This window comes from Xyrauchen texanus, chromosome 7 (genome assembly GCF_025860055.1).
Source record: "Xyrauchen texanus isolate HMW12.3.18 chromosome 7, RBS_HiC_50CHRs, whole genome shotgun sequence".
Lineage (NCBI taxonomy): Eukaryota > Metazoa > Chordata > Actinopteri > Cypriniformes > Catostomidae > Xyrauchen > Xyrauchen texanus.
In genome coordinates, this window is record NC_068282.1 from 7432530 (window position 1) to 7447386 (window position 14857).

At 42.9% G+C, this 14857-nt stretch overlaps 1 protein-coding gene across 1 annotated transcript in view; it reads left to right on the top strand.

Annotated features, from left to right (window-relative positions):
• Positions 1 to 52: 52 nt before the first annotated feature.
• The window catches only part of gnas (GNAS complex locus), a 58721-nt gene continuing 43916 nt past the window's right edge, over positions 53 to 14857 (top strand). The window contains exon 1 of the mRNA XM_052130986.1: positions 53 to 533. Within this exon, the coding sequence (XP_051986946.1) occupies positions 296 to 533 (238 nt within the window). The 5' untranslated portion in view covers positions 53 to 295. The remainder of the gene's footprint in view (positions 534 to 14857) is intronic.

Here is a 14857-nt window from a genome sequence, read left to right on the forward strand (position 1 = left end):
GGGCTTGAAGCGGGGTCATGCAAATTTCAGCAGAACAACTAGAGCTAGAAAACAAACATAAAGGGTCAAAGATCACTCGTATCCACTCGTTTCGTGTATTATAGTGAATATCTGAACCTGAGGGAACATAAGGCAGAAATGACACCTTTGGAAAGCTCGAGCGATTAGGCTTTAAGGCATAGTGAGCTTCTCTCCACCTGACCTGGATAACCATCAACATCATCGTCATCATCATGGAGTTCATATCTTGTAAGACTTTTACATTCGATTGTTAAACAGCGTCCGTTGTTTGGCAATGGGGATGTGTCACAGCTTTAGGTTACCACAGTCTGCGATCTCTTACACCGGCGGACGGACCGTAGCGAACCCCGGGGTCGATGTCGAGCCCGGTTGTTTGGATAGTTCTGACCCGCATCGGCGCGTGGAGGAGCTCGCGCGGATCAAAGCGGAGAACAAGCGGAGCCGCAACATTGACAAGAGTCTGAAAGCGGAGAAGAGAGAGTACAAGCAAACGCACAGGCTGCTCTTATTAGGTAAGAGACCAGTTTCTTCTTCTGCTGACAAGGTAAAATGAGAGCTGATGCATCCAATGTAAAGTTAGCTCCTTACAACATTTACCATGGTAACTATACAGTACTCTTGGTTAAATCTGTAGAATAACAGTGAGGGATCCTCTTCAAACAGTGTCAAAATCTTTGTCATTTATTTTTTGTTAACAGTGCCCACAGGCCACCATAGTTTTGTTGTAGTTACTATGGTATTTTGGTTGAAAGAATAGTTGCCATTCTGATTACATTCGAATACATTGTCGAGCATCAAAGCTGGTTTAGTTTATGAATAGTTTCAGACCAGTTACATCTGTGTCACAGTTAAGGTTACAGCAGGTGTCAAAAGTTTGAATCAATTAGATGTTTTCATAAATTAGATTTATATTAGAGTAAGAAAGATAAGATCTTATTTATGGGGTTTTCTCTGGCCAATAAAATACTGATATCTTGACAGCAGGGTGGCCAATAGGCTAAATAATGCTTATATTTACAATACGCAGTAATACAAATTGAATTTAATGACTGAAGAAATTACTGTAGAAAAACAACAATATTTTACACAATATAAACAAAAAAATCTGAAAACAGAAATTGCGGATTATCCATATTTATTATCCATGGTTGTCGTTAGAAGGGGGGGGACAATCCCTTCTATCATGGTAATTGTCCAAGTAGACACAGTTATCGCTTAATGTCGAGAATCTTAATATGACCAAATATTTTACAGAATAATTGGCCTGGCTGATGTGGCGCAAATGTAAACATCTACGAAATTAGTAATTGGCAAACCCATATTTATTGATAATTTTTCAGGAAACAATTGTTGTGTGTGTGTGTGTGTATTTGTGTTTACACACTGTAAAACAAATCTTCAACCTTTCAAAAAAGCAAGTGTCAGTGCTGCCAAATTTGAAAGAGATAGTTCAACCAAATATTAAAAATGTATCATCATTTACTCATCCTCATGCCATCCCAGATGTGTATGCCTTTCTTCTGCTAAACAAAAATTAAGATTTTTAGAAGACTATTTCAGCCCTGTAGGTCCATACAATGCAAGCGAATGGTGTTAAGACCTTTGTAGCTCAAAGAATAACATAAAGGCAACATAAAAGTAATCCATAGGACTACAGTGGTTCAATCTAAATATTCAGAAGTAATATGATAGGTGTAGGTGAGAAACAGATACAATTTTAAGTTTTTTTTTTTTTAACTCTTTGGATTTAATCACTGCAGTAATATGGATTACTTTTATGTTTCCTTTATGTGATTTTTGGAGCTACAAAGGTCTGACCACCCTTCACTTGTAATGTAAGGACCAACAGAGCTGAGATATTCTTCTAAAAATCTTTGTTTGTGTTCTGCTGAAGAAAGAATGTCAAACACATCTTGGATGGCAATAGGGTAAATAATGAGAGAATTTTATTTTTTGGGGGGACTATCCATTAAAGTTGTCAACTTCAGATGGAAAGTTGTTTAAACCGAGCATACAGTTGACTTAAATGTATATAAATTGTGATCTCACATGCTCCATATCTCTCTGTCTCTCTCTCTCTCTCTCACACACACACACACACACACACACACACACACACACACACACACACACACACACACACACACACACACACACACACACACACACACACATAATATAAGCAATATCACACTTGCAATCATGCTACATGGCCCTAAATCAGAACTGCTGTGATTACTTACTGCACTCGGCCTGTGGCTGAACCACAGCAGTTCTGTTGTAGGACTATATCGCACTCTTGCTTGTGTGATATTGCTTAAATATACATATAAATATATATACACACACTGGCAGCCAAAGGTTTGGAATAATGTACAGATTTTGCTCTTATGGAAAGAAATTTGTACTTTTATTCACCAAAGTGGCATTCAACTGATCACTAATGTATAGTCAGAACAATTTGAAAAAAATATTCAGAACTTCTTAAACTATTTCAAAGAGTTCTCATAAAAATCCTTCACATGCAGCAATGACAGCTTTGCAGATCCTTGGCATTCTAGCTGTCAGTTTGCCCAGATATTTCACCCCACGCTTCCTGTAGCACTTGCCATAGATGTGCTGTCTTGTCGGGCACTTCTCACGCACCTTACAGTCTAGCTGATTCCACAAATGTCTGTGTTTCTTTGCCCACTCCTAACATTTTCTTTTTGTTTTTCTGTTTCAAAAGTGGCTTTTTCTGTGCAATTCTTCCCATAAGGCTGCACCCCTGATTCTTCTCTTTACTGTTGTACATGAAACTGGTGTTGAGCGGGTAGAATTCAATGAAGCTGTCAGCTGAGGACATGTGAGGTGTCTATTTCTCAAACTAGAGACTCTGATGTACTTATCCTCTTGTTTAGATGTACATCTGGCCTTCCACATCTCTTTCTGTCCTTGTTAGAGCCAGTTGTCCTTTGTCTTTGAAGACTTAAGTGTATATCTTTGTATGAAATCTTCAGGTTTTTTTTTGGCATTTTCAAGCATTGTATAGATTTCATTCCTCAAAACAATGATTGGCTGATGAGTTTCTAGAGAAAGCTGTTTCTTTTTTGTAGAGATGCACCGATTGTAATTTTCTTGGCCGATTTCGATTTCCGATTTTTTGCAAGTGTGACCTGCCGATACCGATTTTACCGATTCCAATTTTCTTTCTAAGAACTATTATTGACCACATATACAAACAAAATCTACCTTTCTTCAATGCTAAATTTTATTTTCATAAATAAAATAAATTATTAAACATTACAATTTCCCCCAAACTGCACTAAGTTACAGGATCTTCTCTCACTTAAACAACTCTCAAAATAAAGTGCTCTGTGACTAGAAAGAGGTAGAAATAACAATTAACTGCAAATGAGTTGCTTTAACAGATGTCATTTTCCACTATTTTTATAAATGGACCTTTTTCTCTTTATTACTCGTCTAACAAAACAATTCCAAAGATCTGAAAAACTGAAGTGTCCAATACGCTCAACTTAAGTTAGATGTACAAATATCAGTTGTAAAACTGAGCACTGCTTCGGGAACGGCTTGTAACTTCATACCTGTCAACAATCCCGTTTTTCCCGGGAGTCTCCCGTTTTGTTATTTCTCCCCAAAAAAGTCCCGTAATTTGTATGGCCCAAACCACGTTATATGAATAATCACATCAATATATTTTTCCAAGGTGGTCCAGTTTCCAGATCTTGAATTAAACGCATCCTACTCACACAATCGACACATCATACAAATTACAAATCATTTATGACCTTTACCTGGCAACCTACACCCCAGTTGCGCTGTTGATATCTGCGCAGGCAGTAGACGCGGGATGTTAAATCAAGCATCACTGGTAGATGGGACAGGAAGACTCAGCTGGTGCTCCGGTTAAAAAAACTAAAAATACATGTACATTTAACAACAGCTGGATGGAAGAATTTAATTTCATATCCCGAACCCATATCGACAATGCCCACGCCTTTTGCAATGTGTGTCGCACTGATTTTAATATCGGACACGGTGGGAAAAATTACGTTACTCAGCACATTAAATCACAAAGGCACAATTTGTATAGTATTTAGCCTGCCTCTGCCATCCAGCACCCCGCTTCCCCTCACCCGGATTTGTGTACCTAAATGTTGACAGATAACAGGCTGCGTGTGTGACATGACGAGATTAAACAACTCGGGCAACGCGACGTCGGAAAATAACCTACTCTGTATCGAGGAAATGTATCAGATTTCTGAAGCCTCTGTTCTCAACTATGGAGAACAGCTGGTCATCCAGGACTATGAATTCCATAATTTTCCTTGTAATTGCTTTGGTCTTTTCGCTGCTCATTCCAAGGGATGATAGGAGAGGCTGCTGACTTGTGACTGGCTCTAAGCTCTGGCTAGCTTTAGCTGCTTTCACTTTTTAGCTTCTTTTTTAAAATGGGCATTTTCAGCTGGGTGATGGTGTTATAAATGTCTAATTAGGTTTGTTGTTCCGAAAGTTATTGTTGTGGTATCCCCACTGTTTACTTTGGCCTTAAAATTATTACAGATTTCGAACTTTATGTATTCTTCACTCACAGTGAAGATCTTCCACGCCAATGACATGTTTACGTGTGGCTGTGATGTTATTGCCTGCGCCGCTGGCAACTAAACGGACCGGCTTGGAATCGGACAGACGTGAGGCTGACCGGCCGGTCACCGATCCGGGCTGAGCATGCAGAAAATCGGCTAATTCCGGTCCCTGGCCGGTTGATCGGTGCATCTCTACTTTTTTGTCATTTTTGACCTAATATTGACCTTAAGACAAGCCAGTATACTGTGGCAACTCAAAAACAAACACAAAGACAATGTTTAGCTTTATATAATGAACCAAATAGCTTTCAGCAGTGTTTGTTATGGCAAGTTTGTATGGCAAGTGGTTTTCTAGTACCAAATTAGCAATTTAGCATGATTACTCCAGGATAAGGTGTTGGAGTGATGGCTGCTGTCTAGATTTGATCAAAAATTACTTTTTTCAAATAGTGAAGGTGCTATTTGTTACATCAGTAATGTCCTGACACCAGACTATACATTATGATCAGTTGAATGCCACTTTGGTGAATTAAAGTACCAATTTCCTTTCCGAAACAGCAAAATCTGTACATTATTCCAAACCTTTGTCCGCCAGTGTGTGTGTACACTGAACTGAAATGTTTCTCGTGATCTTTTTGATCTGAATGTGTACGCATAAATGTCTGAAATTAGTTTTGTAGGCAAAAATATAATTGTGCCACCATATAAATTTATTTAATAATAAAACTAAAATGTAATAAAAGTTTTTGAAAATTTTGAAAAAAGCAGCCAATAAGTGTCCAACATAGATGGGAACTCCTTCAATACTGTTTAAAAAGCATCCCAGGGTGATACCTCAAGAAGTTGGTTGAGAAAATGTCAAGAGTACATGTCTGCAAATTCTAGGCAAAGGGTGAATACATTGAAGATGCTAAAATATAACACAGTTTTGATTAATTTTGGATTTTGTTTAGTCACAACATAATTGCTATATTATGTTATTCCAGTTTTGATGACTTTGCTATTATTCTAAATTGTGAAAAAAAAAAAAAATAATAATTATAATAAACAATAAGTCTTTCAAAACTTTTGACCGTGTATGTATATATATATATATATATTATATAAATATAACATATATTTTTATTGTAGTAAAATGGTATATTTTATTACAATGTATTTATATTATATTATGTTATGTTATATTAACCAATAGTAAAATATTTCTGACCTAATTTCAGAAACCAGGAACATTTGCCATTACCCGATCATTAAATTAAAGTGAAACCGGAGCGCTTTGTGTTTACTCTCAACGTTTATCTTTGTTCGTTTATATTTTTAGTTTGGCACGGGCATCAGAGCATTTGAGAAGCATTTCACACCTCTTCCAGACTGGAGCTGCTCTGGGTTGATGTCCGCAGTTCAGTTGAATGACATAAACGCATCGTCCGTGGCATTTATATATTCGCTTAAGATTTCCTTATTTGGGCATTAAAATGTGATTGGATTTTAAAGTGCACAATAATCACGGTTATCGCAAATAATCGCAGTTAGATCAAATAACCGCTAATAATTTTATGGACCTGTAGAGCTGAGATATACTTCAAATCTATGTGTGTGCTAAGCAAAAGAAAGTCATACCTGGGATGGCATGAGGGTGAATAGTTTTGGGTAAACTATACCTACAAGTTTGTCAAGTAGACACGCATAGACCTCAACACTTCAAACACAAATCACAACATTGGTGACAAATTACATCATAAGTAACTAAATTAGCTCTGAATTATTCCTACATCACAAATAACTGAAAGTGACAACAAACAAAACAGCATACATGAATAAAAGCAGCAAACAGTAAAATCATTAAAAGACAGTTACACTACAATTTGCATAATTTATTAATGACGCAGTGCATGCTGGGAATCTGAATACATGATGTGCTTGGCTCTCTTGACTTATATTTTTGATTTTACCTAATCGTTTTTCTAAGTTTGATAACTTTTCACAAGTTCAGCCAAACATTTAACCTTAAGTAAAACCTTTAGAGTAAAGAGCCATTTATTGTAATTTTGATAATCATATGGACTGAACTTCTTTAAATCTGATGACGTCTGAGTAACAGTGAAAACATCTGGTCAAGATCTAATCTCTGTCAGAAAAAAACTGGCTCTATGTGTGTGTTTTTTCTTCTTTTCTCCCCTTTTTCTCAACAATTTGGAATGCCCAATTCCCAATGTGCTAAGTCCTTGTGGTGGTGTAGTGACTCGCCTCAATTTGGGTGGCAGAGGATGAATCTCAGTTGCCTCCATGTCTGAGACCATCAGTGTGCGCATCTTATCATGTGGCTTGATGAGTGCATTACCGCCGAGGCTTCACGCTATTCTCTGCGGTATCCATGCACAACTCACCACACACCCCACCAAGACCAAAAACCACACATTATAGTGACCATGAGGAGGTTAACCCAACGTGACTCTACCCACCTTAGCACTTGGGCCACTTGGTTGCTTAGCAAGCCTGACTGGAGTCACTCAGCACGCCCTGCATTCGAACTTGCAACTCCAGGTGTAGTAGTCAGCGTCTTTACTTGCTGACCTACCCAGGCCCCTGGCTCTATGTGTTTAATAATTAGCAAAGAGTGAAAGTAGTAAGTAGCCAGAGAATAAACTGTCTCTTGCTCAGACAATTTTAGCAGAACATTCTGTATATCTAGAAATTTTTTTAAACAGCTGATTCTGGTCTGAAATTGTACAAAAATGGAAGCGAAACAGTTTTCCAAAGTCAATTTGACTGTCTGAAAAAACAGTGCTGTTCTTGCGGTATATATGCTTAATTATAATTTTTCCTTCCGACAGCTTTTGCACTTGTCTTTGGAGAGGAATGTCCTAATTGGTCCATTTATGGTCCTAATATACCTCAGAGATTCAACACTGAATATTATCTGTAATCCAAAATGTGATGTATCACTTTTAGACTGAAATACCACATGATTCTTATTTTTTTATTGAATCTCAAGAAATTCCTTGAACAAATTATTTATTCAAAGCTGAGAAACTCATTTTTTCTTCTATGAACTTAGAAGATTCTTGGCTTTCCCCTCAACCTTTCTAGGAGTTATTGCAACTTTGAGAGCAGCCATGCTTTAATAAAGAAACATTACACAAGGGCTCATATACTTCGATCTTTATAAGAGCTGTTGTTCTTTTTATTAACAAGTTACACAAGGAGGGTAGACCATCGAAACAAATGAAGAAACTGTTTAAGCTCTGTGACCAAAATACACTAGTCATGCGGGTGCTCGGTTCAAAAACAGATGACACACATACTCACTCACACACACAAAGCTGTTTGCAGTAACCTTTAGAATGTAGGAAAATGATCCCTGGCAGTTGTGTGTTTGTTTTATAGGGCTTGGTTGGTTGTGTCTGCATGCATGATATCTGTATGTGTGGTTGTCTTTCTCTTTCCTCTTTGGGTTTCATAATCATTCATCATTTTAATATAGAATCACCCACAATGAGAATGTTTGTAGCTTGGCTTGGCTTGTTGTATCTTTTGATGTGGCCATTTAAACGTACCTGTTTTTTTGCAACCTAGTTCCATAGAATGAACTTTACTATAACGAAATTTTAGCAAACCGAGTTTTTTGTGGCCATGGTACTCAGCAGGAAACTGATGGAGTGCGTACTCCAGGTAGGGAAGGAGGTATTGCCCCAAGTGAAGGAGATTAAGTACCTCGGGGTCTTGTTCACGAGTGAGGGGACAATGGAGCGGGAGGTTGGCCGGAGAATCGGGGCAGCAGGGGCGGTATTGCACTTGCTCTATCGCACCGTTGTCACGAAAAGAGAGCAGAGCCGGAAGGCAAAGCTCTCGATCTACCGGTCAATTTTTGTTCCTACCCTCACCTATGGTCATGAAGGCTGGGTCATGACCGAAAGAACTTGGTCACGAGTACAAGCGGCCGAAATGGGCTTCCTCAGAAGGGTGGCGGGCTTCTCCCTTAGAGATAGGGGGAGGAGCTCAGTCATCCGTGAGGAGCTTGGAGTAGAGCCGCTGCTCCTTTGCGTCGAAAGGAGTCAGTTGAGGTGGTTTGGGCATCTGGTAAGGATGCCCCCTGGCCGCCTCCCTAGGGAGGTGTTTCAGGCACATCCAGCTGGGAGGAGGCCACGGGGAAGACCCAGGATTAGGTGGAGAGATTACATCTCAACACTGGCCTGGGAACGCCTCGGGGTCCCCCAGTCAGAGCTGGTTAATGTGGCTCGGGATAGGGAAGTTGTGGGCCCCCTGCTGGAGCAGCTGCCCCCGCGACCCGACTTCGGATAAGCGGTTGAAGATGGATGGATGGATGGAGTTTTTTGTGCGGCTTTCTACATTTCGCTGCTGTTTCCTGGTGAAATTAACTCTAGAGGTTTTATTCACTTTCACACAAATCATGGGTACTATGACTGTTTATGACATTATTAGCACTTATTATCCACCCTATTACTCACACCCTGTAATGTTAAGAAAATGTATACATTTTAACACTTGTAATACAGACCCATTTACAGACATCCAATGTGATTAACTTCCACAGTAGCTCACCTAATAGAGTGTTGGTCTTTGGATTTGGAATTCGAGCCCAGTCAAGAACGCATGAAGTGAAAGTGAAGCGAAAGTGCCATAGAAGCAACACAAAATGATGTGGTTGCTTCATTAAATGTGCTTTTCATGTAGAATTTACTTTTAAAACCGTATCGGTTAGATTTAGGTGTTGGTTTAGTGTAAGGATGTCTGTTTTGTTCACCTATCATTTGTCTTTTGGAAAACTATTGGTTTGGTTCAGGATAAAGATTGAGGTTAAGGAAGTATGTTTACAATTTAAAACATCTAATATTCACCTTAAACCCCCCACCCCGCTGGACATTTCACTGGGAAACTGCAGCCAAACGTGTAATGAAGCATGTAATTTTGGTTTGCAAAACTTTTGCCATTGTCACATAAATTTCATGAGATCATGCTGTTTTTTTAAAGGGATAGTTAATCAAAAATGTTGATTCTTTCATTCAGGTTATTTCAAACCTGTATGACTTTCATTGCTTCCTTTTTCCATACAATGAAAATAAATGGTGACTTTGGCTGTCATTCTGCCTAACATCTCCTTCTGCATTCCACGGAGGAAAGAAAGTCATACAGATTTTCTGGGTGAACTATCCCTTTTAAATAATTGCATGGTGTTATTACTCTTAAACTGAATAACATTCTCTAACAAGGGACGAAATATTGCATGAAATCAGATTAATGAAGTCATAAGGAGTCTGTTGTTTATCCTGCAACTGTTTTGCCTCTGTCTAAAGGCAGGGCATGACAAAATCATCCAACACATACCACATCCAGTTTTTTATTAGAATCTGTTAAGATTTGCCTGTTTACTGAATAGGGCGAGCTGGTCTATGTTTTCAGCCTAAGTTTTAAATAAAAAAAAGACTAAATTACAAACTTTAATGTCACATTGATTGTGACTGCTAACAATTATATTTTTGTTCTGTGTGACTCACTGCGTCCAAAATCGAGGACTGTCAGAGTATGTTCTGGATTTGATGAAAGACGCACTTATTGGCCAGTAAAACAAATGTTCTTTAGGTGCAAGTAGCATGTGTACATTTCAGACATACGTGAAATACGTATGTCCGAAATGTATATACAGACATAGTAGCGAAGGACAGAGCAACTGTCTCATAAGTATCTAGCACTAATATTAAAATCTTTGAGACATGCAATTCTTCATGTAACAATATAAAAGAGAAAAGCCCCTAATTCTTGCAATTACTCTGTCTATAAACAAGACTCTCTAATGTAATATGACATTACACCTCAACAAAGTCCTGAGTTAAAGGTTTGATTGTAGGTTTCTATGGATTGAAGCTAACTCTTAGGACAATGCGTTGCTTTACAAATAGATATTTCTTGGCATTCTTGTTGCATTCGTTGTGACTGTGGCTGCCTTCAGCCTCCTCTATCTCTCTCCATTTGCTTGAGGGCTCCAGTTCAAAAAAATAAGCATAGAACTACATCTATTCTTCATCTACAAACTCTTCAGACATGCTTTGTAAGTTCTGTTCTCTGGTTTGTGTGCAGCTCTGTTGTGTTCTGTTGTTACTATCAGTGTGGCAGGCCTGTTTTTAGATCATTTTCACTTGAATGCCCCATCTTACGTGCAGGAGCAGTGTAACTGTTGCTCTTGTGCACTCTCATGAACGTGCATAGGACAGCAATGGTCAGTCAAGAATTTTACTTAATAATACATTTGATTGGAGCCTGGGTAGCTCAGTGAGTTAAGACGCTGACTACCACCTCTGGAGTCACGAGGGCATTATGAGTGATTCCAGCCAGGTCTCTTAAGCAAACAAATTGGCCCAGTTGCTAGGGAGGTTAGAGTCACATGGGGTAACCTCCTGGTCACTATAATTTGGTTCACTCTCAGTGGGGTGCGTGGTGAGTTGTACGTGGATGCCGCAGAGAATAGCATTAAGCCTCCACATGCACTATGTCTCTGTCACGTTCCTGTGTTGTCTACCCTATGTTCTCTGTTTCACCCATCACGTTTATGTCATGTTTCCGTGTTGTCTGCTTCGTGTTTTCCGTTTCACCCGTCACCGATCCTGTTCCATGTCACGTTTTCCCTGTTGTCCGCCCTGAGTCTCACTGTCCGTGTGTAAAACTACAATTCCCACAATTCCTGGCCTCTTTCACTGCCTGCACTCTTCATTGTTCTCACCTGTGTCTCGTTTAGTCTTCATTGTGTTTGTGTATTTAACCCTGTTTGTTTCTCCTTTCCCCTGTTGGTCTTTGTTGTATGTAGATGCCGGTTTCCCATGTTTCCATCGTTGTTTTCGCCACAGTTATCCCCGTGTATACCTTCCGTGTTATGTTAACCCTTTGTTTGCCTTTCGTGTTTTGTTTACCTTTTCCCATCATGGATGTTTCCTTTTGTTCATGTTATTTTGTGTTGCCCTTTTATTTTAATAAACCTTGCTGCGTTTAGATCCTCGTCCTGTGTCTACTTCCACAACGTCATAACAGAAAGCCCAAACTGCCAAATGGATCTAGCAGCGGTTTTCCTCGAACTGTCCCGGGCAAATCTTCCCGTCCGTGAGTACTCACCACTCTTCTCCACGGTCGCCATCCACACCGGGCTCAACGACGACGCCCTGAAGTCCATCTACTGGGTCGGGTTACCGTCATCCCGGTGGAGAGTGGCGCCGATACCCGGAGAGCTCCCGTGGAGGGAGTACGTGAGCCTCGTTCTGAGGAACCTCGCGCCCGAGGAACTACCCCTCATGATTCCGGCTGTCGAGCCTGAGCCCCTGCCTACCTGGATTGATGAGCCAGCGCTGCCAACTTCTTATGCCCGGAGGAGGAGGAGAAGTAAAGCCTCCGCTCTCCAGCTCACGTCTGCCACGGTCAGCGATCCAGCGCCCGCGCCTGCCACGGTCAGCAAGCCAGCATTGCCAGCCTCGACCGTCCCAGAGCCAGGGCCTGTAGCCTCGACCGTCCCTGAGCCAGCGCCTGTAGCCTCAACCGTCCCTCAGCCAGCGCCTGAAGCCTCAACCGTCCCTGAGCCAGCGCCTGTAGCCTCGACTGTCCCTGAGCCAGCGCCTGTAGCCTCGACCATCCCAGAGCCAGCGCCAACAGCCATGACCGTCCAAGAGCCAGCGCCAGCAGCCATGACCGTCCCAGAGCCAGCGCCTGTAGCCTCGACCATCCCAGAGCCAGCCAGCAGCCATGACCGTCCAAGAGCCAGCGCCAGCAGCCATGACTGTCCAAGAGCCAGTGCCAGCAGCCCTGACTATCCCAGGGCCAACGCCAGTAGCCATGACCGTCCAAGAGCCTGCACCCCTCGAGCCTTCCAAGGCTCCGCCTCTCGAACCTCCCGAGCCTCCAAGGGCTCCGCCTCTCAAGTCTCGCGAGTCTTCCAGGGCTCCTCCTCTCGAGCCCTCCAGGGCTCCACCTCGCAAGTCTCTTGAGTCTTCCAGGGCTCCTCCTCCCGAGCCTCCTAGGGCTCTGCCTCTCCGGTCTCTCGAGTCTTCCAGGGCTCCGCCCCTCAAGCCTCCCGGGCCTCCCAGGGCTTCGCCCCTCAAGCATCTCGAGCCTCCCAGGGCTCCGCCCCTCAAGTCACTCGAGTCTTCCAGGGCTCCTCCTCTCAAGCCTCTCGAGCCCTCCAGGGCTCCGCCTCTCAAACCTCTCGAGTCTTCCAGGGCTCCGCCTATCAAGCCTCTCGAGCCTTCCTGGGCTCTGCCTCTCAAACCTCTCGAGCCTTCCAGGGCTCCGCCTCCCGAACCTTCCAGGGCTCCGCCTCTTGAGCCACCCAGGGCTCCGCCTCTCAAGTCTCTCGAGCCACCCAGGGCTCCGCCCCCGAGCGTCCTACGGCTACGGCTCCTCTCCCAGAGACTCCCGAGCCTCCTATGGCTCCGCCCCCGAGCCTCCTATGGCTCCACCTCCGGAGCCTCCTACGGCTCCGCCTCTAGAGCCTTCTAGGGCTCCACCTCCCGAGCCTCCTACGGCTCTGCCGCCCGAGCCTCCTACGGCTCTGCCCCCAGAGACTCCAGAGCCTACCAGGTCTTCGCCTCTGAAACCTCCCAGGTCCCCTGAGCCGGCCCTTGTCAAGTGGCCAGCTCTCAGGCCATCTAAACCGGCCTCTGTCCTGTGGCCACCTCCCAGGCCCCCTGAACCGGCCCTTGCCTTGTGGCCAGCTCCCGGGCCACCCAAACCTGTCCCCATAGCGTGGTCGCCTCCCAGGCCACCTAAACCGGCCTCTGTCCCGTGGCCACCTCCCAGGCCCCCAGAACCGGCCCTTGCCTTGGGGCCTGCTCCCAGGCCATACAAACCTGTCCCCCTATTGTGGCCGTCTCCCAGACCACCTAAACCTGTCCTTGCCCGGTCGATACCTCCCTGGCCTCCTAAACCTGTCCCTACCCGGTGGACGCCCCCCAGGCCACCTGACCCGGTTCCCTTCACACATCCCCAGGTCTGCCTAATTGCCCCTTGTGCCCCCGTGGACTGCCTAATTGCCCCTTTTTCCCCCGTGGACTGCCTAATTGCCCCTTGTGCCCCCGTGGACTGCCTAATTGCCCCTTTTTCCCCCATGGACTGCCTAATTGTTCCTTGTGCCTCCTTGGTCTGTCTCTGTGTCCCGTGTGCCTCCTTAGTCTGTCTTTGTGTCCCTTGTGGCCCCTTTGGTCTGTCTGTTTTCCCCCTTGTCCAACCCCCCTCTCCTTGAAGCTTTGTTTATTTTTTCTATTCCTTTTCTTAGGACCGTCTGGAATCCGGTCCTTTTGAGGGGGGGCTATGTCACGTTCCTGTGTTGTCTGCCCTATGTTCTCTGTTTCACCCATCACGTTTATGTCATGTTTCCGTGTTGTCTGCTCCGTGTTTTCCATTTCACCGTGAAATGGAACGGGACAACCGATCTGTTCCATGTCACGTTTTCCCTGTTGTCCGCCCTGAGTCTCACTGTCCGTGTGTAAAACTACAATTCCCACAATTCCTGGCCTCTCTCACTGCTTGCACTCTTCATTGTTCTCATCTGTGTCTCGTTTAGTCTTCATTGTGTTTGTGTATTTAACCCTGTTTGTTTCTCCTTTCCCCTGTTGGTCTTTGTTTCAAGTCAAGTGGTTTTTATTGTTGTATGTTGTATATTGTTGTACGTTGTATTGTTGTTTGTTGTATGTAGATGCCGGTTTCCCATGTTTCCATCGTTGTTTTCGCCACAGTTATCCCCGTGTATACCTTCCGTGTTATGTTAACCCTTTGTTTGCCTTTCGTGTTTTGTTTACCTTTTCCCATCGTGGATGTTTCCTTTTGTTCATGTTATTTTGTGTTGCCCTTTTATTTTAATAAACCTTGCTGCGTTTAGATCCTCATCCTGTGTCTACTTCCACAACGTCATAACAGTCTCCACACCACGTGATAAGATGTGCGGATTGATGGTCTCAGATGTGGATGCAACTGAGATTTGTCCTCCGCCACCCGGATTGAGGGGAGTCACATTTATGAAGCTTGAAGAGATGGTCACCAAAAACTGCCATTGTGTGACATAATTGAGATTTATATTTTTTCACAATTCCTACCTTTGTGTTAAGAAAAATATAGAAAGTCATATGGGGTTATAAAAACACAGGGGTGAGTAAACAATGACTGAATTTTTATTTTTGGATGAACTATCCCTTTAAGCTTCAGCGCATAATTCATACTGCACCGTTTGTGCTACGGATATCAATGACACCTCAAAT